This window comes from Aspergillus terreus, genomic scaffold (assembly GCF_000149615.1).
Source record: "Aspergillus terreus NIH2624 scaffold_17 genomic scaffold, whole genome shotgun sequence".
In the NCBI taxonomy this organism is placed as follows: Eukaryota; Fungi; Ascomycota; class Eurotiomycetes; order Eurotiales; family Aspergillaceae; genus Aspergillus; species Aspergillus terreus.
This window is the reverse complement of record NT_165940.1, coordinates 389,457-417,188: the sequence shown is the minus strand read 5'-3', so window position 1 is coordinate 417,188 and position 27,732 is coordinate 389,457. Positions and strand designations below refer to the sequence as shown.

At 53.4% G+C, this 27,732-nt stretch overlaps 9 protein-coding genes across 9 annotated transcripts; 3 read left to right on the top strand and 6 right to left on the bottom strand.

Moving 5' to 3' along the window:
* Nucleotides 1-749: 749 nt before the first annotated feature.
* Nucleotides 750-2,044, bottom strand: ATEG_10370 (cytochrome and DOMON domain-containing protein; the record flags this gene model as incomplete). The annotated part of the gene is made up of 2 exons (XM_001218717.1): nucleotides 750-1,948; nucleotides 2,005-2,044. 2 exons carry the CDS (start codon nucleotides 2,042-2,044, stop codon nucleotides 750-752), a joined length of 1,239 nt encoding a protein of 412 aa, XP_001218718.1.
* A 1,813-nt stretch (nucleotides 2,045-3,857) lies between these two features.
* On the top strand, nucleotides 3,858-8,406 carry ATEG_10369 (putative ABC multidrug transporter; the record flags this gene model as incomplete). Its single annotated transcript, XM_001218716.1, has 6 exons — nucleotides 3,858-4,312; nucleotides 4,374-5,697; nucleotides 5,749-5,958; nucleotides 6,008-6,587; nucleotides 6,634-7,882; nucleotides 7,935-8,406. 6 exons carry the CDS (start codon nucleotides 3,858-3,860, stop codon nucleotides 8,404-8,406), a joined length of 4,290 nt encoding a protein of 1,429 aa, XP_001218717.1.
* A 538-nt stretch (nucleotides 8,407-8,944) lies between these two features.
* Nucleotides 8,945-9,664, top strand: ATEG_10368 (uncharacterized protein; the record flags this gene model as incomplete). The annotated part of the gene is made up of 1 exon (XM_001218715.1): nucleotides 8,945-9,664. One exon carries the CDS (start codon nucleotides 8,945-8,947, stop codon nucleotides 9,662-9,664), a length of 720 nt encoding a protein of 239 aa, XP_001218716.1.
* A 131-nt stretch (nucleotides 9,665-9,795) lies between these two features.
* ATEG_10367 (uncharacterized protein) lies at nucleotides 9,796-11,462 on the bottom strand (the record flags this gene model as incomplete). The annotated part of the gene is made up of 3 exons (XM_001218714.1): nucleotides 9,796-10,256; nucleotides 10,318-10,404; nucleotides 10,697-11,462. The coding sequence occupies 3 exons, from the start codon at nucleotides 11,460-11,462 to the stop codon at nucleotides 9,796-9,798; spliced, it is 1,314 nt and encodes a 437-aa protein (XP_001218715.1).
* Nucleotides 11,463-13,149: 1,687 nt separating this feature from the next.
* ATEG_10366 (uncharacterized protein) lies at nucleotides 13,150-14,978 on the bottom strand (the record flags this gene model as incomplete). The annotated part of the gene is made up of 2 exons (XM_001218713.1): nucleotides 13,150-13,665; nucleotides 13,734-14,978. 2 exons carry the CDS (start codon nucleotides 14,976-14,978, stop codon nucleotides 13,150-13,152), a joined length of 1,761 nt encoding a protein of 586 aa, XP_001218714.1.
* Nucleotides 14,979-16,072: 1,094 nt separating this feature from the next.
* ATEG_10365 (wax synthase family protein) lies at nucleotides 16,073-18,869 on the bottom strand (the record flags this gene model as incomplete). The annotated part of the gene is made up of 6 exons (XM_001218712.1): nucleotides 16,073-16,103; nucleotides 16,274-16,553; nucleotides 16,621-17,317; nucleotides 17,418-17,508; nucleotides 17,637-18,003; nucleotides 18,050-18,869. 6 exons carry the CDS (start codon nucleotides 18,867-18,869, stop codon nucleotides 16,073-16,075), a joined length of 2,286 nt encoding a protein of 761 aa, XP_001218713.1.
* Nucleotides 18,870-20,436: 1,567 nt separating this feature from the next.
* On the top strand, nucleotides 20,437-21,411 carry ATEG_10364 (SET domain-containing protein; the record flags this gene model as incomplete). Its single annotated transcript, XM_001218711.1, has 2 exons — nucleotides 20,437-20,671; nucleotides 20,726-21,411. 2 exons carry the CDS (start codon nucleotides 20,437-20,439, stop codon nucleotides 21,409-21,411), a joined length of 921 nt encoding a protein of 306 aa, XP_001218712.1.
* Nucleotides 21,412-21,792: 381 nt separating this feature from the next.
* ATEG_10363 (uncharacterized protein) lies at nucleotides 21,793-23,278 on the bottom strand (the record flags this gene model as incomplete). Its single annotated transcript, XM_001218710.1, has 3 exons — nucleotides 21,793-22,555; nucleotides 22,787-23,146; nucleotides 23,211-23,278. The coding sequence occupies 3 exons, from the start codon at nucleotides 23,276-23,278 to the stop codon at nucleotides 21,793-21,795; spliced, it is 1,191 nt and encodes a 396-aa protein (XP_001218711.1).
* A 1,121-nt stretch (nucleotides 23,279-24,399) lies between these two features.
* On the bottom strand, nucleotides 24,400-27,546 carry ATEG_10362 (uncharacterized protein; the record flags this gene model as incomplete). The annotated part of the gene is made up of 4 exons (XM_001218709.1): nucleotides 24,400-24,660; nucleotides 24,862-25,581; nucleotides 25,828-25,989; nucleotides 26,281-27,546. The coding sequence occupies 4 exons, from the start codon at nucleotides 27,544-27,546 to the stop codon at nucleotides 24,400-24,402; spliced, it is 2,409 nt and encodes an 802-aa protein (XP_001218710.1).
* Between the last annotated feature and the right edge of the window lie 186 nt (nucleotides 27,547-27,732).

The following is a 27,732-nucleotide window of genomic DNA, read 5'->3' as shown; positions in this document are numbered from 1 at the left end:
CATCCGGACAGTTCCGTTGAAGCCATGCATAAGCACGAACCTCGCATGGATCTTTTCATCCGTTTCCCGGCAGAAAGCCCTTATTGACGCAATACAGGAGAGGATACCTATTGGAGGATGACCGGTGTTAAGGCTGCTCTTGTCCTTCTAGTTGTCGATTGTCGCTGGAACACAGGCGTTGAACCTGCCCCAGAACCAGTCCTCTATATTAGCAACACGGCACATCCCGGTCGATCCGAGCTTTAGATGATGAGCAATCACAGTTTTCATCCATTCTCGCTGATCATTGGGATGGGAGAAGAAGCGGCACTGCCGATCGAAATATCCCAGCTGGTGAAGGGCGTTTACCTCTGTTCCTTGGCGAGGCAGTATGTGATTTCTTCGAGCTGACGCGTTCTCGTCGTGATAATGAGTTATGCCAAAGTGCTGCGAGTTAATGACTGATAGTATGGAGTACAAGTGTTGGCATGTCTTCTCACGTGTTTTTCAGGGCCTTAACAGAGAGTTATAAGCGTGTGATACTGCGAAATACCCTCTACTAGTACACAAGGGCCCTATTATTGCAATACGGACATCATCCTGCCTATACAGCCCGCTTGTCGTTCATGGGTCTAGACATATTTGTGATAGGTCTGGCTTACTCTTGATATTCTGTGGACGTTCTAGACCTATAGCGATCAATCGAATACGAAGTTATGCTTCGTACAGCCACAGCCACATCCACATCCACATCAGATCAGGCAACACGATTATGGAGTAGACGACGGCGTCGTATCCCCCTCCGCATGCTCTTCCGCATTCCCCTTGGGATTCTCTTTGCTGCTAGACAGCTCCTCGGTCTTCTTCCGCCCTCGCACAGCCACCGCCAAGCTGACGATCACATAGACCACTCCCATGACACCCGCGATCACCGCATACGCAATCATCGCGCCTCGGGGCGCCCCCGGGCTCCCCACGCCCGCTAACGCAAACCCCAGACCGCCGTTGATAATGCCCAGGGTGAGCAGACCCCGACCCATCCAGCGGTGCACGTACGCCGCGACATGCTTGCCCCCCGTGCGCCGGAAGTGCATATGCTGCAGCAGGCCCATCGCCGGCTGCATCAGGATGAGCAGACTGACCACCACGATGCCGATAATGGGGTGCGCCTTCTTCATCAAGCTCCCGTCCACCGCCAACTTGATCCCCAGACCCATCCCGGCGACCGCCATGGCCAGCGTGAAGACCTGCAGCGGCGCGTGCACCTTGGCCACGGACACGCGGATGGGCAGCGGCACCAGCAGCGCGAACAGCGGGAAGAACACCACAAACGCAAAGGACATGAGGAAGCCGTGCGCGATCAGCATGGCCTGGGAGTTGCCGCCGCCACCGCTGCTGGCGGTGCTTGCGCCTGTCGCCGACGCTGCTGGGTTGTAGTTCACGAACAGGTCGGCGTTGGTGGTGTTGACCTTGGCCCGGGTCAAGTCCACGTACCGTCCACCGTACCCGTCGTGGAAGGAGATCTCTTCCGTCACGCTGTCCGAGTTCAGACCCGCCCCGTTCTTGTACGCATACAGCCATGGTGCCGACGCGCTGGTCGGGTCCATGGACCCGCCTGACCACTGGAGACAGTTGTCGCAGCGCACGTTGGCAGTCATTGTGCCGTTGCGGATGCCGCTGCCTGGCAGCAGGGTGACCTGCGCGTCGCGGTTGAACTGCGGCTCCACGTGGCCCTTGCCCGAGCGCGGCGAGAGCGTCACGTTCTGTGCGGAGGAAGAGGCGTACACGACGAACATATTGGCGCCGGCCATTTGATCGCCCTGGCCGAAGCCGACCCATTGCACCGAGGTAGGTGCTTGGATCTGGAAGAGCACGGGGCCCGAGCTGGAGGTGGTTGAGTCGGGAATGGCGATGCTGAAGAAGACGTCGTTTCGGCCTTCAGCTGAGAAGGAGGTGATCTCGCCTAGGGCTAAGGGGGCTGTCACGTCAGTATAGGGGGTGGAAGGTAGGCATAAGAGGGCATACCAACGCCCACCATGAGTGGGAGGAGATTCTGGAACTTCATGTCGGAGATGACAGGAATGACAGGAAGACGGAATATTCAAGATGCCAATGGTGTCACAACAACGAAGGAGCGTGTCAGCCCTTTTATATACGCCAGAGTATACATTGCAGCATTATTATATTGCAGCATCCTAATTCCACCCGGCAGGGTCTTATACACGGAAGCCTGGAGTTTCATCTGCACGCTGCGCATTCTCATTTAACTCTAATGCTGGCTGCTGGGCCCTGATCCCTGGTTCTGCACGACCAGACCCTTTCCGTAGAATGCACGCACTGATCGAATGGCGTCGTGGCGCAGCACGACAAGACAGACGGCCATTCAGAAGGTCTTGATTAGGAAGCATTCGTCATCACGGCTTGGAAACTCTCGGGCAGTTGATCCCCAGTTGGCGTCTCTAGGCCATTCGACGATCAGGGTCTCAGACGCGGGAAGACATTAGGTTTATGCCACGCTCCGTCGAGTTAGTCGGGTTATATGAGCTTAGAATTAAGGTCTAGCCGTTGCATGATCGACAGAGCCCCTTACTCGTGCTTCTGCAGCCGGGTTCATGGAAAGGATGGAGGTACCGATACCTGGATGGCGGTGGCTGGACAGTGCCGACCGTGGTACCGGTACGTCCGGCCATTGTCACTCTGTGAGTATCTCAATTGACCCGGTTGGCTGGGATTGTCTTTGACTTTGCTATTATAGTGAGTTGTAGCCTAATTCCGGGACTCCGCAAGAAGCAATAGAAAGTCAATTGCCCTTGCGTGGCTGACCAGGTGTTTAGGGTTGGCACATAAGACCCTCGCGTGAAGCATGATATATCAATCACCTGCGTCTAGTTCCAGGTGTGTACTCGTGCTGTAGTGAGGGCTCTATCACTCTGGGTTATATATTGTCCACATCGATGGGATACTACTGTTAACGTTATTAACTAGTAGCATGAGCTAATCTGGTAGGATTCGTTTAAAGAGTCTTCTAAATCCGATTGGGGTAGATCGATCAATGATTAACTGTGATGTTGGATCTGTAGATGTACTCTCCAGCATCCACCCTAGTACCATCTTCAATCTCTTAATTCTCTCCCCGGCTACTACTACTATCTCAAACAAGTAGTAAGAACTGAGAACTACCTTAATTCTCATTAGTGAACGGGTGACATAAGTGCAGGCTCCTTCTGCACATTCGGGATCCGCGGACGCCGAATGGCGGTGGCGCGTAAAATTCTGTGAATCCGGTCGGAGTAATTAAGGACTTCTTTGAAGATTGCACTGCAGTATTGCAGGAGGTATTGAACAGAGATGAATATAACAGAATGTATTCTATCAGATAGATGCACCTATACTCATATAGAGAGACATCTGATCTCTCGTCCCTCAAGAACTCATAGTATACTCCGTACTAACTCTGAACATATAGTGGAGTCTCTGCTTGGCTTCCTAGTTGGGCAGTCCCATAGCAGTCTTATTCATCATGATTCGATCACCTCCATCTTAGTGGAGTGATCATTCTCTGGCGAGCTGCCAGAATCGGGCAAAAAACCGCCTTCAGCATCACTCAACCAGAGAAGGACTTTCTAGAACTCTTGCAACCGCCAATGACATTGCCATATCCTGTAGTTCTGGAGAGATGCACTGATTCAAGCACCCCATCTCGAAGCTTGGCTGCCTTTTTGATTTAGTTCCCTGTATCGGTTCCAGGTATCCATCCAGATGTCGGATTTGTATATAACCAGCTCTCTCCCTTCTTCCGGCATGATCTTCATAGCATCTATCAGATTAGATATCCACTTCATCCACTACTGCCCTCGTCCGCCTAGCGGAGGCTCACCATGCCGGCTCCTCTTCCACACCATAGACACACGGGAAACCCCCTCGTGTCTGCAGGATCAGAAGACCGCGCGGATATCATCTCCTCCCCGCGCGTCCAGCTCTCCCACGGCGATGAGGACGCCATTGCTTCCATCCACCGCACCCTGACTGAGGCGCCCGAACATGCCGCCTATGCAGAACCTCACTCCTCCTTTGACAAGTTCCTCGTAGACGAGCTCCGCGCGGGGAAGAAGCGCTCCAACCTGGGCGTATGCTTCCGCTCACTTTCTACCTGGGGCGAAGGCAACGACCATGCAGACGTCAAGACGCTGGGAACCGCCCTCTGGCGCACGCTCACCTTCCAGGACATCTACGAATGGACCATCAAGCCCTGGGCGTCCAAGAAGGAACCGCAGAGCGGGCGGCCGCTCATTCGCGATTTTTCCGGCGTCGTACGAAGCGGCGAGATCATGCTGTAAGCCATCCATCCATCCATCCTTCAAGCAAACTTCTATATATGTAGTACTGACGAACAGTGTGCTCGGCCGCCCCGGCGCCGGCTGCTCGACCTTCCTGCGCACCATCGCAGGCCACCACTCGTCCTTCCTCGGCGTGACCGGCTCCATCGACTACTCCGGGCTGAGCCTGGACGAAGTCAAGAAGCACTACCGCGGGCAGGTGGCCTACGTGCCCGAGGACGACGTGCACTTCCCCACGCTCAACGTGCGCCAGACGCTCGAGTTCGCCCTGCAGAGCAAAACCCCCAAGCGCTACCAGGAGCGCATCCCGCGCTACCTCGAGATCTACGGCCGCGTGTTCGGCATGTCGCACACCATGGACACGCTCGTCGGCAACGAGTACATCCGCGGCGTGTCCGGCGGCGAGCGCAAGCGCATCTCCATCATCGAGTCGCTCGCCACCGACTCGTCCGTCATGTGCTGGGACAATTCGACCCGCGGGCTCGACGCCTCGTCCGCCGTCGACTACGCCCGCAGTCTGCGCATCATGACCGACACCTGCGGCAAGGCTACTCTCATGACGCTGTACCAGGCGTCAGATGCGATCTACGACCTTGTCGACAAGGTCCTTCTCATTGACGAGGGGCGCATGCTCTACCAGGGCCCGGCGAGCGCGGCCAAGGCGTACTTCGAGGATCTGGGATACGAATGCGCCGACATGCAGACTGTCTCGGACTTCCTGACTAGCATCACTGTCCCTGAGCGCCGCCGGTTCAAGCCCGGCTGGGAACACCGCGCCCCTAAAGGCCCCGTCGAGCTGGAGCAGGCCTTCCGCCAGAGCATCGCCTACGAGAACATCACGCGCAGCATGGACGATTACGAAAACCAGCAGCTGGGCAGCCGGCCCGGCACGCTGGGGACCGGCTCGGTAAATTCTAGCTTGGAGAACTTCAAACAAGCTATCAAAGAAGACAAGTCGCGCTTTGCGCGCGCCAGCTCGCCATACACTATCTCCCTCTTCCGCCAGGTCGTGCTGGCCACGCAGCGGCAGGTGTGGCAGATCCGCGGCCACATGAGCCCGCTATACATCAAGCTCATCTCGTGCGTGATCTACGGCCTGCTGATCGGGTCCATGTTCTACAACCAGCCGCAGACGACCGACGGGATGTACTCGCGCGGTGGTGTGTTGTTCTACTCGTCTATTTTGCTGGCCTGGCTGCAGATGTCTGAGCTCGAGGATACCATGCAGGGCCGCGACATTCTCAGCCGGCAGAAGAAGTACGCCTTTGTGAGTCCGACTGCGGTGTGTCTGAGTCGGGTGCTGGTTGATCTCGTGTTGGCGGCAGTGTTGACTGCGTTGTATCTGGTGGTGGTGTACTTCCTGGCTGGGTTGAAGTTGGATGTAAGTCTCGTGCTTGGTTACGGCTGCTGCTGCTGCTGCTAACGTCTCTAGGCCGGCGCGTTCTGGATCAACTTCCTGTTCATCTACCTCTGCACCATCTGTCTGACTGCGCTGTTCCGCCTGTTTGCCGCGTTCTCGCCCAACTTTGAGGTCGCGCTACGATACTGCGGTGTGTCGGTGCTGTTCTGCATTGTTCTCGGTGGTTACGTCTTGTCGATTGACCGGCTCATCAACGATGTCCCGTGGGTTGGGTGGATAGCCGTACGTTTCCCCTTCTATACCTATACTCACAGCATACTGACATGTCTAGTATCTCACCCCCGCGCTCTACACGTTCGAATCAATGATGGCCGCCGAATTCCACAACGTCGACTTCGCCTGTGCTCCATCCTCCATCGTCCCCTCTGGCCCCAACTACACCGACCTGGCATACCAGACGTGCAACTACGCCGGCAGCCGGCTCGGCAGTGCCGTCGTCAACGGCGACGACTACCTGGCCGTGCAATATGGGTTCTCATTCAGCCACGTGTGGCGCAACTTTGGCATCCTGATTCTGTTCACCGTCGTCTACGTCGCGGCGACATGCTGGCTCAACGAGATCATGGAGTGGGAGGCCGACGGCGCCGGCGCGATCCAGTACAAGAAGACGCGGCGGAGTCGTAAGCCCGCTCGCGATGAAGAGAGCGGTCGTGTGCAGGCTGTCGCGGAGAGCACTACCGAGAAGGCGTCGGGGCTGACGGGCACCAAGTCTACGTTTACCTGGGACAACCTCGAGCTTGTCGTGCAGGTCGGCAAGGAGGAGCGCAAGCTGCTGAACGGTGTCTGCGGACACTGCCGGCCGGGCACGCTGACGGCGCTGGTGGGCGCGTCTGGCGCTGGGAAATCGACCTGTAAGCACCTCGTTCTTATAATCTGTGCATCGACTGACAGCTCCAGTATTGACGGCGCTCACGCAACGCCCGTCGTCCGGTAAACTCACCGGCACGATGTACGTTGACGGGCAACCCATCGACGCATCCTTCAACCGCCGCATCGGCTACTGCCAGCAGATGGACATCCACGACGACAGCAGCACGGTCCGCGAGGCGTTCGAGTTCTCCGCGCGCCTGCGCCAGAGCGCCAGCGTGCCGGACGCCGACAAGCTCGCATACGTCGACACAGTCCTCGCCACCCTCGGCCTGGGTGACCTGCAGCACGCCATCATCGGCTCGCTCGACATCGAGAAGAAGAAGCGCGTCACCATCGGCGTCGAGCTCTGCGCGAAACCCGAGATGCTGCTCTTTCTGGACGAGCCGACCAGCGGGCTAGACAGCCAGGGCGCGTCCAACATCGTCGCGCTGCTGCGCCGGCTCGCCGACCAGGGCCTCGCCGTCCTCTGCACCATCCACCAAGCCAACCAGGAGCAGTTCGAGGAGTTCGACCGCGTGCTGGCACTGAGCCCTGGCGGCAGCACGTACTACTTCGGCGAGGTCGGCCCGTCCGGCGCGGCCATCTTCGACTACTTCCGGAAGTACGGGGCCGCCGCGGAGGACGTGACCAACGCCGCGGACTACCTGATCGAGGTTGTGGTTGGGGGAATGAAGAGCGAGAAGACGGTCGACTGGGCGGGCGTCTGGCGGGGGTCTGAGGAAGCAGCGCGAGTCAACGCGGAGATTGCAGGAATCCGCCAGACGCCTAGCGCCAACGCATCGAGCACGGTGGCCATGGCGCCCCTGCACCAGCAGATCATCCTCCTGACGCAGCGCACCCTGCGCCAGTACTGGCGCAACCCAGAGTACCCGTACTCGCGGCTCTACGGCGCGTTCCTGCACTCGCTGGTCAACGGCCTGATGTACCTGCAGATCGGCAACAGCGCGACAGACCTGCAGTCCAAGGCGTTCTCGTGCTTCCTGGTGCTGATGCTGGTGCCGGAGTTTATCAACGCGATCTCCATGCGGTTCATCATGAACCGCGACATCTGGACGGCGCGCGAGGGGCCCAGCGGCGTGTACGGGTGGGTTGCGTTCTGCACCGCACAGATCGTGGCCGAGATCCCGTATGCGGTCGTCGGCGCGGTCATCTTCTACGTGATCTACTATTTTATCGTCGGGCTGCCGCTGGGCTTTGCAGCGGGGTACAGTTTCCTGATGTTCTTTCTGTTCTTTCTCTTCGCGACGTCGTGGGGACAGTGGATCGCCGCTTTGAGGTGCGTATCTCCCCGAAGCTCTATAGGACCACGCTAATGTATGATATGATAGTGCCGACTCCCTCGTCGCGGCAACCCTCATGCCATTCTTCATCATCATGTGCGAGCTCTTCAACGGCATCCTGCAGCCGCACCAGAACATGCCCGTCTTCTGGAAATACACCATGTACTACATGACGCCGTTCACGTACTGGATCGGCGGCGTGCTGACCGCCGTGCTGCGCGGCATGCCCGTCGTTTGCGACCCCGACGAGCTGACTGTCTTCGAGGCCCCGGAAAACACCACCTGCGGCGCGTACGCAGGCGCCTGGCTGCGCGCCAAGGGGGTGGGATATCTGGCGAACCCGGACGAGACGGGGACGTGCGGATACTGCAAGTACAGCTTTGGGGATGATTATCTGGCTGGGCTGGGATTGGATGGGTCGAAGATTTGGCCGTATTTTGGGATTTTTGTGGGCTTTGTGGTGTCGAATTATCTTATGGTGTATGGGCTGGTGTATGTGCGGATGAAGTTTTTGTCGTGATTTTATGTGTTTGATCGGTGCATTGCATTGCATTGCGTGGGTATGGAGCGAGACATTGTGTTTGTAATGACAAATCTAACTATTCCTTAGTGCCTTCCCAAGCCTTTGTAGCTTGCACTCATACTGCTTTGTATAGTGCCACACCAGCCACCGCTACATCTGATATAGTCACGTGCTGTGATATGCTATCCATTGATGAGTCACTATCCCGACTATGCCGCTGACGACTTGCGTGTTTTCGCCTGCCGATGAATCTTATACACAATCAATCTCGTCGTCTTTAAACTCGCAAGCCATTAAAATGTCGAGTCAACCTACCCTGGTCTTCATCCCAGGCGCCTGGCATCGTCCAACATGCTACGGGCCGATCATTAAGCTCCTAGAGCCCAAGCTGAAATGCGTCGCCGTGTCTCTACCCTCGACAGCAAATAACCCCGAGGCGACCTTCAAAGACGACCTCGACGCAGCCCGGGAGGCGATTTCCGCTGAGACCAGTAACGGGCGCAATGTCGTGGTCATCGCACACTCCTACGGCGGCATGGTGGGCAACAGCGCGATCAAAGGCTTCGCAAAGCCCAAGGACGCCAAGAACAGCAAGCAGCAATCCGGATATGTGATCGGCCTCATTCTCATCGCCTCCGGCTTCACCTTGACCGGGCTGACCTTTATGGACCCCTTCTTCGGGCGTCCGCCGCCGGCCTGGCGGGTGAATACGGAGACCGGCTACGCGGAGATTGTCGCTTCCCCGCGGGAACTCTTCTACCACGACGTACCGGAGGAAGAGGCCGAGTACTGGGTCTCGCAGCTGACGAACCAGAGTCTGAAGGCACTGTTCGAAGGCGCTGAGTACACGTACGCAGGGTGGAAGGACGTGCCGTCGTGGTATATCGGGACTGTGGAGGATCGGGGACTGCCGGTGCTGGCGCAGCGACTGTCCGTTGGGATGGCTAGAGGAGTCGGTGCGAGTGTGGAGCATCGAGAGCTGCAGACAAGTCATTCACCTTTTCTGAGTAAACCGGAATTGACGGTGGAGCTCATTTTGGAAGCGGTTGATGCTTTTACCCGTTCTTCCAGCGACAAGTCCAAGTCAGCCGTTGGGACGAACAATGCGGTACTCGTCCCGGGTGCGAGACTGTTGAGCCCGCTCACTTGGTTCAGGTTTGGATTGCCACTGGCCTTTGGGCGTGTATTGGGCAAATGCGTTCTTCTATTTGGCTGGGGAAGGGGGCTGTGGAGATCCTTGTTCCGTAGCACGTAGTAGATGGCGTGCTGACGTGAGTGATGGTTAGATGATAGAAAGCTCTCTACTCTTTGTACATTAATGAATTCACGTTGATACCCATGGGAGGTTGTAACTATTGATTTTTCTTTATAGACTCGTACCTATACCTACCTATTAGCTTCAAGTCTATAAGACCCTGAGCGGACTCGCCCCGGCCTAAGGATGGACGACTCCTCCTCGACTGGTGGCCACTGCGACAGCGTTGCGTGATATTCCCAATCCGAGAGCTGGTGGGTACCGAGGTGAAAGGCCCATGCAGCAGCAACCCGATCATCAGACTTGTATGCACCGCAATGTTCTACCTCCCACTCAAGCGTGATCGAGCCCGCTCGCTTCAAGAACTTGTAATAGAAAAAGTAATAGTGGTTGAGGTCAAAGCTGATGGTTCTCAAGCGAGGAATATGCCTTGCAGCATACCCCAAGGACATAAACAGCCGATGAAACTGCTCTTGCTGAAGAATGGGTCGCTCCACGACCCTTCGTTCGTAGCTGCAGATCTCAGCTTCCCAGTCCTCAATCTCGGCGATCATGGCTTCCTCGTCTGTATCAGGGCGGACGATCCATTCCCCTGTATACGGTTATAACATTTAGGGCCATTTGTGTATTGCATTGACAGGAAGATCTCTTACCTGAGGGAAGCCAGGGCTGAAATTGTTCCAAAGTCAAGATTTCCAACCGCGGCCAGTGCAAAAAGGCATTGCCCGGTAGAGAATGATCTTTCTCGTCCAGAGGCCATAGAAATTCCAGAGAGATAGGAGTTTGGACTTATTTCAGCTCGCGAAGGGAAAGACTCAGATCTCGGATTCGAAGGGATAGAAGATCAATGCTTGAGAAGAGAACATTCAAAGCAGGCATGGTATCCTTCCAATTCCTCTCATCTTGATTCTGAAAGCGAAAAACCCTCAATGAGGGGGGAATATCTTTCAGACCTTCAGACACCGCTACCATGACATTCAGCGAGGCTGAAACGATGCTGTGATGGTTTTGATGAATAGGAAATTCTCGTACCTTGACGGCGTTCCTTCAGGTACTCCAGATGATCTGGTCGAATGTGATCATCCAGGTTCAACCATATTTCTGCCAGTGCCGGACAATGGTGAGCAATCTGCATAGCGGCTCCAGCCCATATCTGATGATCCCGTGTCGAGTCTGTGCCGTCGAGAAACGAGAGTTTGTCAATGCATGAAACATAGGGCAGCGCTAAAGCACCATCCTGATGGAAGCACGCGCGATAGACAGGAACAGCTTGCGTGCGCCCCTCCGTGAAGAACCAAGTATACAATCCCCCTTCATTATCCTCTTTTGTATGCGGCTCCTGGCCTGGGTTACGCCCGAGGAGTGCCAGAATGAGAGTGAGGCGATGGAACTTCTCCCATCCTAGCGTTTTGAATAGATCGATGAGTGCCGATTGAAACGCAGTGTCATTCACCTGTCGAACAGCATTATCGGAGCTGTAACCATCCCTTTTACGCATGGTCCAATCCGGCAGGTCAAAGGGGACAACGATATGGTACCACAGTCGACAAATATATCCTCGTCGCGCGATTCCAGGCCCAGAAGTGAGTGCATGGAATCGATGGAGGGAAATTCCGCGGGGCTGGCCTTCCTTGTTGATGAAATCCTCACTGTAAACATGCAGATCGGAGTAGATGATCGGCTCAAACGCTGCCTGCCAGCGACGACAGACAGCTGTACATGCGACTAGACAAGCGCCTGCATTTTTCAGATGGCCGGCGATCTCGTCTAGGAGTTCACGTGGGAGTGAGGCGGCCATAGTGATCAGACTGGGGGCAATTCATAGCAAGCTAGTTAGCACTTAACGCCCGGACAACAATTAGGGCTCAGGGTCTAAACCTGAGGGAAAACTGGTTAGAGGCAATGTACCGCAAGAGTCTAGCGCCAGGCTTGCATTTCTTAGCGCAGTTCCTATACACCTAAGCACGTACTGTGGATATGGTAATTATGGTCCGCAGTATTCTCCAACCCCACAGCATTCATGAATAGTAATCCAAATGGGCTCACACAGGCCCAGCCAGAATGGGGCATCTCTGAATTTCTCTGTCACATCTGTCAAGTCCTCGACAGCCAGAAAGACCCGAAATTCACGCATCCTCGGCATAGTACGCAGAGGCTCCAACGCTTGACACGTCTCGGACGGAGTTAAGGGTCTAGCAGGGTGTCCTCCAACGAGCCAGATCCGACAGTACTCCAATTTTGACAGATGTTGGAGAGACTCGCAAAATGGGCCCCAGCGCCAACTGGAAAATTCGCATGAGACTTCGAGGCGTCGGAGAGACCGAAAACGCGGTGGCGGGAGAACAGCTTCTAACACAGGTAAAGTTCCTACATCCTGACGGATGTGCATGATATTTGAGTATAGTATATCAATACTCTCGCAGTATCTGGTTTACGGTCAGTCGTTATTCGCAGAGTTCACAATAGATGCATCGGAATCATACATTCGGCGACAGGTCCTCAACAGAGCGGGCGACGGAGCATGTTTATAGGGCGGCTCCCCAAACTCGCAATACTCGTCCATGGTTAAGTCGCCTATAAACCGAGTAGGATGGTTCTGCACCCCCTTCGTCTTACACCAGTAGGGCTGAAGGACTACTCTTTCGGGTGCGGCCCGGAGGCACGAGCGCCTGAAATGAACCGTACGGCCCCCCAGCGCATATTCGTAAATGTGTAATCGGATCTCCAATGGAAGCACGGTGAATAGCGCACTCTGAGATTGGATGTTCTGACCTTGGGAGAAGTCGACCGTGAGGGATCGGCTGCGGCACGTTTGAGAAAGCCTCGGGCGGGAGGCCTCTGCTTTGCGCCGCTTCCTTTCCTTTCTTCGTCTAGACCATGACCGGATGGCCTCAATGTTCCACCCGATAAGGACCCAGAGCCAGAAACGACGTCTCACTCTCGTCATAGCGGATTGGAGAGAAGGAGATATGTAAAGCAAGGGTGTAAGATAATGAACGGATCCTGCGTGGGATGTCTGGTCCTAAATAGCTTCGGATCTTGGCCAGAGGGATCAACGTGACAAGGAAACAGTGTGGGCCCAATGTGTGACTCTCTTTGTCTTACATGCAGGAGCTCATACCGTAGAATTGTAACTACACCAAAGGTCTAACATAGATGGCAGCAGGGAAGTTCGCCCCCTAGATCCGTTCATTCCTATTGAAGACTACCAGAGTATTCTGTAGTGTAGGAGGCAGGAATTAGCGGGCGGTAACTCACTCAATAGTTCGACTCGCCCGTTAGTGAAATACGTTAGAGTATGAGGAGCAGTAGAATTAAATTATCCACGCAGACAGTTACTATACTAACTACTATCTGTCTCTCCTTTTTACGGGGTTTTCAACATAATAGTAGGCGAGAAGAGCGAGCAGGGGCACAGTCGAGTATCTCCTCGAGTTGAGGGCACATTTCCGTACCATATACGACCGCCGTAAACCTGACAATGGCTAGACCGTACGCATTCCCCCAAGGACTTCGATATTTGCGTCTAATCTCTCACCGTTGGACTCGGTGGGCTCAGTGGAGATGTAAGAATATCGTTGCGTACGGCTGCCCGTGAGTTGGTTCTCCCAAATATTCACAGACATTTTCAACTCCCTGGCGCTTTGAATCCGCTCCTCTGTACGGATTCCGGAGAGCAATGGTTTATTCGGTATCCGTTGGTCAGGCGTTAGGACAATATGCGTAGTCACATCCAGCGTGTTGCTGCAGTTGGCGCAGCTAGCGACTTGCCACCTGCTGAAGACGGGCTCGACGCCTATCAGCTTCTTTCCATGGCCTGTTCCATCGTCTGCGTACAGGCCAACCACGAAAGACCCTGGTCGTCTTGCACGACTGATGCCAGACAGGCGGACAATAGGCATCGCCGAACTGTCGGCTGCCGCTAGACGTAAAGTGGGGCGCTTTTCGGCTGGCTCGTAATCGTAGTGGCAGAATTCGCTCTCCTTAATATTGACTATGTCCTAAGAAACAAGTTAGATACGTCCATGGTTACCGTGCCGTTTGCACAAGGAAGGGATCAGAGACTCACTTTGGATTTCAAGTATTCCCTGCCGCCGTTCTTGCCAGGGATCATGAACGGCACTAATGGAGTTTCCATATTCAACTGGGAGTCAGCACCCATGAATGCTGTAGGGCCCTGCGCATCAATGGGACTCGTTCCAGGATAGCCCTCAAAGACTGCCAGCTCCGTCTCGGCTCCGTGTTTTTGCTGCCAGAGCCAAAAAATGTAGTCGACGAAGCAGTGATGAAAGTAGAAAATGGGGTCAAAGGAAGCGGTATCATTCTCGCCCATGTCCCCATTAGACCCTTCGAAGGTTGGCCGACTCGTATCTCTGTCGGGCATGCTATATCCCCCAACCGCCAGATGGACGCCATTGTGAGGCTTCTCCAAGGACACAGCGAACAGAGGATTCCACTTTTCCTGGCGGCCATAATTGTCGTCGTTCCATTTCGCCGCTGATGTAGTGTTGGAAAAGACGGTATAGTTCGGTGCCTTCTCAGCCGCTTCCAGATACAAGGCACTCATGCCGGGCACGTGAGTGTTGCTTTCCTTGGCCAACCAATCACTTATATTCCGATTCAGTTTCCCGATGGGGTTGTCGGATTTCTCCCTTTCGTTGTGTTGTTCGGTCTTATCCCGATCGGACGGACCGACGAGGCCAGAGTAAGGGCAGCGGACCGTTTCATATTCCTTATACTTGCTATAGTCGACGCGTTTGGTTGATTCATCTTTGCCCTCCACGAGCCGCGCGAGATTGTCAAAGAAGCCCTGTTGTAGTTTATAAGAGAAGAGTGGGTTGTGCTTGAGGGTAATTTTGCCGTCGTTGACAATGATGTCGTCCTTGTCTTCGAAGGAGTCTTCGCTTATTATACTGTCTTGGAAGGTGTATGACTCGGTGGTGAAAATGTCAGGTAGTTTTTCGGTTTTGTATTCGTTCCAGTACGGAAGAGCCACATCAGAGAAGCCTGAAACACCCTGGAGAGCTTGCTCGAGGCGACACAGGTACGCTCTGTGCCAGGTAGGAAAGAGGACGTTGCCGTGATGGCAGTACCCTCCCCACCATTCCTTGTTTCCGTATCCTGCTCCACGGAAGGGCTGGCCATGGTATCCCGCAATGACATAGAACGAGTCCTCGTTAATGCTTGGGGGCATACCTGGGTCCGCCTTCTGGAGCTTATAGAAGGCATAGATTAACTTGTCCAACGACGCTGGGTCCAACGTCTCTATGTCCTTGCGCACGACAACGGATTGGTCTTTCTTGCTTCGCAACATAGTGGATCTGAGCGACAAGTGATCATTTGTTTCATGAGGATAGTATAGTAGTACCTGGAACAGAAATCTGAGCAATTGGGAGAACGTTTTTGCATTGCCTTTATATTCCTTTTAGCAGAGCAATCAATATGGTTGTATGCTACTCTAAGAGCCGTCGTTGACGTACCTCGTGTAACAGAGGTGCGGTTGCGGCAAATGTACTAGGTATGATAGAAGTGTATGATGTAGCCCAGAAGTCAGCTGGATGCTAAGCTCGTCACCTGTAGAGGTTTGGGTTTCTGATTTCGGCGATTAATAGCTGGATAATAGTTGTGGCTGCGTTACAAGCCGATCAACCGCTGGCTTCCTCCCTGTCCAAAAGAACTCATTGACACTACCAAGGAGCGACAGGTAGCTGTTTGCAGCAATATTGAAGCGAATGAATGCGGAGTAAGGTCTAGACCATGGCGGACTGGGGGTTTAGTTGTGTTTAGCGCCATGTATATTGGACAAAAGTACCTAAGCTCTAGAAGATGATCTCATTTTGAACCGATGTTATTGTAACCGCTTCTTTAGCTAGCCTGTTGCATCCCCCAAATCAGAAGTACTATAGGTGGCAGATTAGCCTGTTGTAGGTTATCTATTGAAGCGATTAGCTGGCTACCTATGCAGGCGCTTCGCCAAATGACGCAGAAATCTAGTATCCGAACGCCTAAGCCTACAAATACAGAACAGGCATAAGAAATACTGAAATGAGCAAATACACCACTAGGTTAGAGCCTGCTACATAGCTATCTGTGTCTTCCGCGATATCTATGTATTGAACAACTATCCTGCTCCATTCTATATGGTCGTTTTATTAAAATTTAATGCGTTTCTGTATTTAGATGACCCATCTGGGCAGCTATTAGTCCATCTAACTATCGTGTTCTATATCTATTCTACAATCTTATAAAACGCTTCTATATCTCTAGTCCTGCTTTCTAACTTCTGTATAATAGAAAGTAATATAGTATATGTAAATAATATAATTTTAAGTTAGGAGGCCCAATAGGATGATTGGAGATTATATACAAAATCAACACTACTCATAGTAGAAACTACTATTCATATATTTATACAGTGGAACCATATAGATATAGGTATCTATGTGTTAGTGACACAAATTGTATATATGCCCCCATATATCCAAAACTGGAACAGACGCAATCGCCTCCGGCATCATGCTATACCGTATAAACCACGGACACGTCCAATACGCCCATTCCATCAGCACAATCGCATCACAGCACCACCGCACCATACCCCCTACACACCCCCAACCACCCAGCGCCCGCTGCACACCCAAAGCAAGCACCTCCTGAAGCACAATACACCCGGCCATCACAATAAAAAACACGACCATCACCCCAGCCCCGTACGCATCCCCCGAGACAGCATACGCCCCAGCCGCATGCACGCATCCACTCACTGCAAATGACACTAACAGCACCAGCAGCCGCTTGACGGTGCCGCTGATACCCCCAGGGACAAGAAGCAGTGAAGTTGCGAGCAGCGGGCGCCGACAGAGATCGTGCCACATTCTGCCCCATATATCTGCCACACATATCGTCAGTACTCTGCACGTTCACTACGAATTAGAATGTTGAATGTTGGGGAATACCTCGCAATCGACAGGTGAGCATGGCCCGCGGCGACCGAAAAAGCGGCGGATACATCCACGTCCATGGTTCTGACGCGGGCGCACTGGCCCGCAGGACGCCGTGCACGGCAGCCACCAGTGCGTGGCACCCATCGATAAAGGCGTAGGCGGCGAGCCAGCAGGCCGGGCCGAGGAGGTAGTGTCGTGCGAGGTCTGCGGTGGTCGCCGGCGTGAGCTGTATACCGACCCGGCTGGCGGCGGTCTGGATAGCGACGGCGACGGAAGGAAAGTTGCGGCCAAAGGTTGCCTGGTGGAGATTAAAGAGGAGATAGGTGGTGAAGAGTTTGAGGAGGTGCTTGAGGACGAAGGCGCGGGTGCTGGCATTGTTGCTGTCGGCTTGGGGAGGGCTGTAGGCTGGCGCGTAGGACCAGCCGATTCCCCGCGGGTTGAGAAGGAGATCGGTGGTGTAGCGGAGGCGGGCGAGGCTGAGGGGTGGTGGGATGGGGTGCCAGACGTAGGTGGAGGGAGATGATGTCTCGGCGCGCTTCAGCTGGCGCAAGTCATAGACGAGCAACAACTCGACGGCGCGGATCACGTAGGCGACTGACAGAAAAGCGTTGGCGTATTTGATGAACGGGGAGGCGTCTGGTGGGGAGAGAGTGGCATGCAGGGCGCTGGAAGGGATGGCGATGTACACAATGTGTTTGAGCGGAGGGTGCTGCATGAGGTGCTCGTGGAAGAAGAGAGCGGCGGCTACGAGGAGGATTGTAATCATCTCGCATCTAGAGGAATATAGATCGGAGTATAGAGCCGAGTACGTCTAGATCGGGATAGATGAGGGATGAGGATGGAGGAGAACGTGACTGCTCGGAATGAATAATCCGACGCATGTGAACTCGTATAGATCGACTACATAAAATGAATCAACTCAACGCAATCCCGCCAAATCCCGCGGATCGCCATTCTTGCGTATCTCATCTCGCCACTGCATCAACAGCTTCTGCGGGCCGGTCTGCTCTATCCGTCCTGCATCCCACATCACATATCCCCATCGCCGCAGCGGCTGCCACGTCCAGCCGCCAAACATGTTGCTGTACGTTTCGCCCCAGAGCAGGACCCAGCCGAGCGACGGCGCATTTTCAGCTTCTTGGTCACCACGGAAGGGCATTGGCGCGCGTTGCCGCACGAGGACGTTGCGCGGCGACTGCGGTTGAAGGCCCCAGAGCCGACTTTGCGTGACTTGGCTGAGCGCTTCCATGAGCCCGTCGCCGATGAATATGTCCAGAGACACCATCTCGCTATCCATAACGGAGACCAGCGTGTCGTGGTCATGGATTTGGGAGACGATGTGGAGGAGCTTGAGGCCACGAGAGATGGTCCCTTTGAGGAGACGTGTTCGTTCCACTGTATCGTCAGCGAGCAATACCACAGAAAGGGGAAAGAGACCTACATGTATGCTCATCCAGATCCAGGCCCTCGGGAGTGGACCAGCCATTGCCGTTGCGCTGATTATCCCGGTCAAGGTCATCGCGGATTTCGTCAAACACCTGGTTGTATTTGTCCTGTGCGAAGATATGGACACAGGAGATTTCTTCCAGCTCCCACGGTTCGAAGATGGCCGTAAGGTGCTGGAGCACGTACTCGTTCATGGATTCTGGTCTCCCCACGAAGGGGTGGCTCAAGTGCCCTAGGCCGAACACGTTACAGCACAGCTCGAAGCGATACAGCGCGCGCATGAGCCGTGTTTCCTCTGTTCGAGAGGGGGTTTGTGGATCAGCACTCCGGGGGATGTTCGTCTGGACAGCGAGGTGGTCCATTGCGCAGCGCGTGTACTGGGATAGCAAAGGCATCACGACGTGAACATGAAATTTCAGCATTTTGGTCAGAGATTCAACATCCGCCTCGCGTAAGATGGAGGCGGGAGACGCAGAGCGACGGTCACGGTAGGAAGCGAGGAACCGATCCACCTTCTGCTGCGTGCGCCTGGATAGAAAGTCTCTGGAGCTGGACAGCTGCACGACATGTGCGTCAACAGCCACTTTTCCCAGTGCGAGCTCGAGACAGCTTCGAAGGATGAACCTCTTATCCAGCTGGAACTGTTGATAGTAGGTGGGAGATGCATGGATCAGCGCAAGGAGACTTGCGGGATCTAGAGTCGAGAGGAGCAGACGACGGATCTCGGAGGGGAGAGCTTCAATGTCGAGGGCCCCTTTCCGACGTTGCCGGGTCTTATGCATAAGTTGTTTGAGGCGCTGGAGAGGGTTTGGCATTGTGTGCAGTACTTTGAGTAGGTAGGTTGCTATGGGGTGGTGAGGTGATAGATTCATCTTATAATGATGTCCTCATTGTTTAAATATAATGTTGTATCATTATCATGAAAAAAGACGGGAGTGAGGACGATGAAACATGTACAATAAAGAAGATTAAAATAGCATTCCCGAGAAAAGAAAGTTCTGCAGAAAGAATCCTTTTAAGATAATGTAACAAGTTGTGGTATTGTGCCTTTTAGAAGAAATGTATGCATTATCTTGGAGCTGTACGTATATTGATTTCCTTGATCCGCCTTTCGCCCTTTCAGTACATCCTGATATCAACTGTATCGAATACACAAAGTCACTGTTGATATTGGAAAAGCCATGAGTGCGCATGGCTTTGGCCGTGCAAGCATGTCCTTTCCATGCTGCGCAGTTGTGTTCAGGGTTGAGCTGACAAGGAAAGGCTCAGGCTCACAGTCATATGTAGATCTATTCAGTTTTTTGGACCTGAACACAACGCCTATATACAGTATGATTTACGGATATATAGAGATAGCACTGGTGTGCGAGGGTCCTCTATAAAACCAACCTAAGAGGAAGGTATACCTCTGCGGTAGAAACAAACGCTGGTAGTGCACCTGGCAGCCACCTGCTACAACGCTTCTATCACATCCATGTCGGGATTTGGGCACCAACGCATCCGGTGGTTTATCTATATACCCCGCTTCTCGACGATATATTGTAGATACCTTCTAGTAGGTGCTACCGTGCATGCCTTTCCTGTAGTGAACGTTTCTCCCCCAGCTAATCATACTCCTTACAAAACAGCAACTCTACAATGAATTCAAATTTATCAAATCATTTAATGAGCCAAGTTACCTCGACGGTTCCTTTAGAGGTTCGGCCGTCATCTATCGTAGGGGTGAAAAACGGCCTGTTCACGACGGCCGCCATACAAGCGGGCGACGAAGTCTTCCTATCCAATCCTTTGATTGCTTGTGTGAATGACGGCCTTCAAGATGTTGTTTGCGACTACTGCTTCTTATACACTAAGAGTGTGATACTGCCTAGCGGACATTTTCGACAGACGCTGGAAGACAGCAGACCTTTGAAGAGGTGCGCTGCCTGCAGAGTTAGTCACTATTGCTCTAAAGTAGGTGTTTTCTCTTCCTCTTGGAATCTGACGGCAGGGTGGTATCACCACTGACGGGTCGAAAGGACTGCCAGTTGAATGCTTGGAGAAGCTACCATCGCTATGAGTGCCCCGCGCTCAGCGAGAACAAGGGCATATATGCCAGGACACGAGCCCTATACAGGCTTCTTACCATGAAAAACGGCAATAAAATAAGCCCTGAGCAACGGGATCTTATCGATCATCTGGAGCATCACCTTGAAAAGCACCTACAGAGTTCCAATTCCGAAATGCTAATCGGTGCTTCTGTATCTGCAAGCACGAAGACGAATACGGGTATATCAGAAACCCAGAGACTATTTTGTGTTGTATGCCATACAATAAACCCTAACGCTGTTGCAGCACTGATTGATCTGGTTATAGATACTCACCAATGCCATGTGCATTAAAATGGCAGACGGGTCTGCACCAGTACTTGGTACGACACTTGATCTGGCTGCCTCCTTCATGAACCATTCATGCAACCCTGGGGCTTTTGTGTTTTTTGAGGGAAGGCAGATGCGAGTTCGAGCTTTGCTTTCACTACCTGCTGGCGAAGAGATCACCCAGGCGTATGTGGATCTATCTGGGTCTGTCTTCTCCCGACAAGCAACTACCGAGGCAGAATATTTCTTCCAGTGTCACTGTAGGTGAGCCTAGGTCTCATGCATGTCTACTGGGGTATTGATCAAATTGTCAGGCGTTAGGTGCGAGGATGATTTGGAAGATCTTCAACAAATAGCGAGGGGAGGAGTTGACTTGGTGCAGCTTCGAAGTGCACAGGAACGCTTATTGGACCTTGCGAATCACGCCAGACACCAATACAATACAACTGGTGTTTTTCCAGAGCTCGCCGATCTCGATGTAGAAGCCAGAACAATTATTCGTGACACATTCGTCAACGGTGCGTGGCCGGCTGGCATGTCGCCAATGCCTCTAGTCCTCAGTACATTTGCTCAGATTTGCAAAGATAAGGGTGACAGTCCCGGAGGGCTGCGCTATTCTCTGGAGGCCACACTGTCCTTACGGGAACGCATAGGCAGCGTCTGGGTTCATATGTTGTTTGATACAGTTCAAAGCCTGGTTTTTTTCATCCAGTCCAACGCATACGACATACACGGGGACGACACCAACCTCTCACAAGATGTCTGCTGGAACGTTCTCCATGGCTCTTTGGGCATGTTGAAGCGAGCAGCGACCCACGTCTATGGAGCTGACTCCGCTTATACGCAGTCAATTAGTAACTGGTATTCGAGAGCCATCGGTTCTGCCCAGCCACCTCTTCCGGGAGCTAGGAGATTTCTGCTTGTCTATGAGAGGTCCCAAGCAAAGATGCTCAGATGGGCAGGTATCGAGGATAGTAGAGGCGTCAGTCTCTCAACGTGATGTGATATTTGAGATTGTCTTCAATTTTGCATCTTCTACACGGCCACATGAAGTGGAGTCATAGCCGATGCTCATTTAAACCGATGGTTCCTCTTGCGAATAGACCAGATTGTCTGGCTGCTAGCTCTTCCTAATCAGCCACCTGGCGGGCCCCGGAACCGTTTATATGGACTGCCATTTCCTAGCTAACGGGCCCAGGACCGTATTGAAGATGATCTGATGGGCTTTACCAATAGCATTCAGGAAGCTATCAGCCACAGATGCGTATGGACAGACTGGACCGCCTCCACAGGACTATCCGACATAACTGTTTATTGTCATTTTGAATACTGTCGTCTTATGACATAGATCGCTTGGCATTCTCCTAATTTCCAAGTGAAGCTATAGACGCAAGTCCTGAAATGCGGTTTCCAAATCACGGGCATGGGTCACACCAGTGGCTGTTCGGTGGTCTTGACCACCCACAGCAGCACCGCACTCAGGGCACCGAGACAGCTCCATAGCACCACCACATTCTCCGATTGTGAACGGATGTCCATTTTCGCAATAATACCAGTGGCCTGTTCCGCGGAACTCCCGTGACATGGCAGCCACCACGGCCATGCGCTCCTCGTTGGTTACCGGGGTATAAAATTCCGAGCCGCCGAGCATTGCCCTTGTGCCCTCGATCTCTTCCTGGAGGCCGCGTGTCTGGACGGTGTGGAGGTTACAAAGCCTTTCCGCTTCCTCAATTGCGGCAGTCCCTTCTTGCAGTAGAGTCTCTGCTCTAGCCGGCTCTGACGAATTTTGGCGCTCGAGTGCGCAGAACTGGGCGAGGAAGATATTCCCCTCGGCTTGTTGTAAGATCCGGCGGGAGCTTTCTGCGGTAGTAATGAGACGTTGGCTTTCCCTCTTGTATTCTGTTAGGTTGACGTGTAGCTCGACTAGATGGGTGATGGGTCGCACTAGTCTGTGCAGGGAAAGGAAGTCGGCAAGCAGAGCCGTGTCTAGGCGCAACAAGAGAGCCGTAGCTTGGAGGTGGCCTTTTGTTTGGAGGACACCTGAGTCGAAGTCGAACTGTCCGGCCGTCTTTTTTCGTCTGCGCGCATCTTCGACCAAGGCGCGGACTCGGTTGAAAGGTTGCTCATTCACCTCCACGCTGCTCCTATAGTTGCGTATCTTCTCCCGGAGAGCTATGATCTCCTTCCATCGTGTTTTATCATGTTTGCTGACATGGGCGCTCATCAATTGCACTTAATGGTCTGGAGGGCCTTCGAGTCGGATCTTGACACCCGCTTGCAACACTCGTCTGGCGGTGTCCTCCGCCCTTGCTCGTGGTCCATGGTCTTGTAATTGCGAAATACGCTTCGGCAGGTCCTGGGCCAATGGAACGTACACCTGATTCAGGTACAAGATGAATCTCTTCGTTGCCTCATCTAGCAACGCGCGTCTCACAAGTCTTCCGTAACGTGACACATTGCGCAGGGAACCTCGACAGATAGCACATGTGCGAATGTCGTCAATTAAGAAGGGCTGCGAGGATGAAGCGATTAAAACTGGCCTTCCTTTGTCATCCAAAACATAATGGTTTCCGATGCCCATTTGACCATCCATACTCTCGATGGTCAAAAAGTGCCCACACTCGGGGAAAATACATGGGTTCTCTGTCAAGTCCACCGTGCGGTACTGTTCACCCAGGATGAAGTCCACCACACTGTCCTTGATGCTTTCCGATGCGCAATGCTGGCAGTATTCGCTTGAAGGGCACGGTTCGCCACATACAGACGGGCACTGGTGGCCACACGATAGCACTTTATCACAGCGCAGAGAGCATGGGATATGGTCGCAAGGCGCAGCACATGGCATCGAACATAAGCTGTGAGGGCATGATGACAAACACTTGGCCACCGCGCATGGAGCACACGGTTCGGAGCACTTCTTCGGACACTAGGAATGGCCGCACCGCACATCACAAGGTGAGGGACATGGTAGACATGGAACATCCCCATGGCATTCCGCAGCACAAGCGTGCGCGCACGTTAAATACAATCGTCCACATCTCTGCGTGCACTTTCCGTGTTCAATCTGGGGGCCCTCAGCGGTGCGTTTGATACACGACGCGCATTGCCGTCTGCAAGGGTGACCACATGATAACAAACTCCCACATTGGTGGGTGCATCGATAATCTACACTATTAACGTCAACATGGCAAGCCACCCTCGTTCGGTGACCGCAGTGCGGTATCTCTCTGTCAACCAAAGTCGGGCATTTGACAAGGCTTAGATCTTGTGCCTGCCAACATGGGAGATAAGCCATTGAATGCCCACATGGGAGAATACGATCAGCATCAAAGACAGATACGGCGCATTTCGTAGGACATGGGTCCCCGCATGGCTTTGGACAAGGATGCGAACACCAATTCCGGGGGCGTTAGCACTGCTCAGGGCAATAAGCAGCGGAATGAAGCATCTCCGAATAACACTTCTGCTTGCAAGGATGGCCGCACTGAAGCCGTTTCCCGCACTGTAGACTGCAGCCTCCCTCGGGTAAGTATTGGGTAAAATAATCTGGCTCCGATACTGTAATGGGGACCTCCGGGTGTCGAGGACATGTTAGCTCCAGGGCATAACCAATATTTCCCTCCCTCTCCAGCATATCGAGCACCTTTCCCCACATATCAACATTTCGGGAGGTTGCTGAGTTCCCGATGAGATACATGCCGTGTTGTGCACGGGACAGTAACACATTAATCCTGTTAGGCGTACGCAGGAAGCCACACCGATTCTGGCTGTTACTTCGGACCAGCGAAATCACCACCACTTTGGCCTCCTCGCCCTGAAAGTTGTCGACTATTGCTACCCTTAGCGCATGGAGAAGGGTTGATTTAGAGAGCGCCGGCCTTTCCATGCGCGGCTCATCGACAAAGCCAGCGTTAGCCAGGTCTTCCTGGTCTCTTTCTCCAACGGTGATGATGAAGGACTCGCTCAGTTTGCGTCGGATCCGATGAAGTTAGCCCAGATAAGGCGTCAGAACAGCAATATCGCCGCTTTGGTAAGTTCCCTGGCGAAGAAGATAATTAACCAGAGCAACTGTCAGTTGTATCTCGTAATCATTCCAGTGGGACGCTGCCATAGCTTCCTCATCCGAAGCATTGCCCTCTGGTGCACGGTGGTCAAGCCAGAAAAGCCTCTTTCGCATTCCTGTTACCTCGGGATATCCGAGCACGGATGGTGCATCTTGTAGGCGCGGGTACAATGTATCACGGATGAGCTAGGATATTGATGGGTGCATTCGTCGCTGCGTTTCCAAGGTGCAGAACGGGATCTGGACGCCGACGCCATCATCAGGTTCTACAAGCCGTTCAAATAGCGACGTGTCCAACGAGTACTGTCGTCCCGCTGTGCTCTCCCGGGAAAGGCCATAGTTTTGAATCTGAGGCCGGAGCTGTTGGTGATCGCCGATGAGGACTACCTGCTCCAGAGATGGCAACAGCGAAGTGAGCATATGCGCCTCCAACACCTCCCCGGCTTCCTCGCATACAAGGACCTTGGACGGCAGTCTGCGGAGCATCTTGAGATTGCGGGCGAGGCCTATTGTAGTCACTCCGATAACGTCCGCCGCCCTAAGACACCGCAAATCCGTTTGATCCCTGATTCTGTCCCAGGAAGCCTTGGTATCCATGTGGTCAGAGAGAACCGCCTGCGCCCGGAGATGGGTGTCCGTTCTGTGTTGCTCCACCCAGTAATTATAGAGTGCTTTGCGTTCAGGGGCTGTCATCATATCGACATGGACGCTTGCAAGCTCTTCCACAGAACGGGACGGGGCTCTACTCTGCTCGCCGCCCCTTAGCCACGACTGTATCGTGTTGACGGGACCTCCATGTGTTTTCCTCTGGAACCCTTCTTTATTTTTTCCAAAGAGCTGACTATAGTGCACCCGTTGGTGTCGTTCGATGTAGTACTTCACACTGTGGGGTGAGCCGGTTGAGTTCAACCTGAGCTTGTGGAATTGACGCTCATGCTCGTCCAGCGTTTCGTGCAGTCGACATTGTGATTGCTTCTCCGGACGCGTCTTCTCAACTCCTCGAGCGACAGTGCGGAGATTCAACGGTTGCAAGCGCTCCGACTTAGATTGCGACCCGATACGAATGATTTGCGATGTGATCTTATGATCCAGCAGGTCCTCCAGGAGCTGGTCAAGGGCATGGTTCGTATAGCAGACACATATAATTGGACCGAGTCCTTTTCTGACGATGGCCTTATTAGCCAGCAAGACCTTGATCAAAGCGACTCCGGTGTAACTTTTCCCAGTCCCTGGCGGGCCTTAAATCAGTCCAATCTTCCGCTGTAGAGAGTGGACCAGAGCTAAAGCCTAGGCATCATCGAGTGTGGAACCTTGCTAAAATCTTTCCAGATCAACAGGTCGAGAGCTATCCACTTTTAGGCTGGACCCATCCTCCATAAGGCATTTTAAGTCGAAGCTAAATCCTTGGGCGGTCGCGTAGATAGGGGGCGGCACGTCGGCCAACATAGAAGTCGTCTCCTCATCCCTGGGAACAAGGAATTCCGACATGGGAACATCTGCAGCTCTCTTCATCCCCTGGAGAGCAAGTAGGGTCGGTTAAAATGACGGCAAGAGAACACCAGGGAATTCCACAAGCGAGATGGGTGACGTATTGCCTTGGGATGCATAGCAGTCGAGGATGTACTGCCAGCTAGCCTCGCTAGGCTCAACCAACTACAAAACAACTGAGGCCACATTTGGCTAAGCCGAAAGGGAGCCGGCTACCTTCTCATGCTGCTTCTCGTCCGCACCAGGTCTTAGGCTCCGGCGATCGGGTGAAACCACCGTGCAAAAGGTTGCAGACCCTCGCGGATCCACAAGACATACGAAGGCGTCTGACTGTAAACGTTTCGACAGTTGCCACCATTCTTGTCGTTTTTTGCTCGTCATATTGCGGATACTCTTTGGCTGAGCAAAGCGGACGAGAAACTGCAGCCCTTCAAAACGATGGAAGTCCAGGCTCTGCACGACTACCCCCCGGTACACGTAAGTCCTTGTTTGGCCTTTTGCAGACCGGTTCCCCTTGTCCTCAACCGGCCGGAGCTCGGCATGGATGGCATCTCTGAGTTGACCAATGGTGTCTTCTCGTAGGAGTCGAAAGTTCCTGTCCAAGAGCCCAGCAAGTCCATTGACATGCCACTGGCGCGGGTCTTTCACGGGGAGATACTCTGAACGCGGCGACAAGATCTCCTGAAATGTCGGCATGATTTGGATCCGGCAAATATCCGCGTGGTCATTATCATGACGCCCGCCAGGAGACGCTTGTTGTGTCACAAATGCAACGGGTGTTTGGGTAGATGGCTGCTTTGGCGTCTTCGTTGCGTTTGGCAAAGAAAGACCGATGTCAAGTCGGTGCTGCAGCTTGTTTAGGTAATCGTGGGACTGATGAAGAGAGTCAGAGCTTCCCAGGGCATGGAGGGTGAGGAACAGATCTGCGAAAAGCTGGGCGACTGGCTGTAGCTGTTCTTGGATGAAGGCGGTAGAGTTCAACTCGACTATCTTCCAGAAGACGAGGAGACTCTGCTCAAGGTATGCGGATGCTGCGTTACCCTCACTATCGATTTCCAGCCGCACAGCACTTGCCAAAAACCTCAGAAAGGGCTCAGCCCGACGACCACCCACGCCATACAGGCAGTTGTATATAGTGGCCACGGCTTGTTCCATCACCAGCGAGGCAAGGACGTCGGGGTATGTGATGGCCTCCATGAAGGGGAGCATCTGATGGACAAACAGCTTGCGTTTCGCAGATGTCGAGAGAGAATCGAAGTCACGCTGAACCAGCTGCTGGATCCGTTTCAGCCCGTGCTCTGTGGAGAGACACTGGATCACGTCCTGGAGTGTGCCTTCGTCCGTCTCGATGAGCGCTCTAGCCTTTGCGAAGAGTGGTCCTAGGTCCCCTCTCTGAGTGTTGACTTGTTTCTTCCAGAGAGCTAGCTCGCCGAACCTGCCGAAATTCTCGTGCCTGTCGGCCAGGCCACGGGCGTCGTTCTTGTTCTGGCGGACATGAGCAAATCGGCAGGGGTTGTAGCGACAAAAACCACGCTTCGCGAAGTGAGAACAGATCTTTTGGTTGTTATTCGCAATACTGCCCATTTTGTAAATAGACTTTCAGTGTGTTCGTGTGTGATTCCTGGTGGTGGTATAGTTTGTTGAAGAGTATGGGACGGCCGAGGAAGTAACAGCGGTTAAGCTGATAGATATAGGTCGGTTGTGTACACCATCAGCCATCTGTCAGCCTTGCCAGGCGACAGGTAGTTTGAAAAACCAAGGCGAGATGAG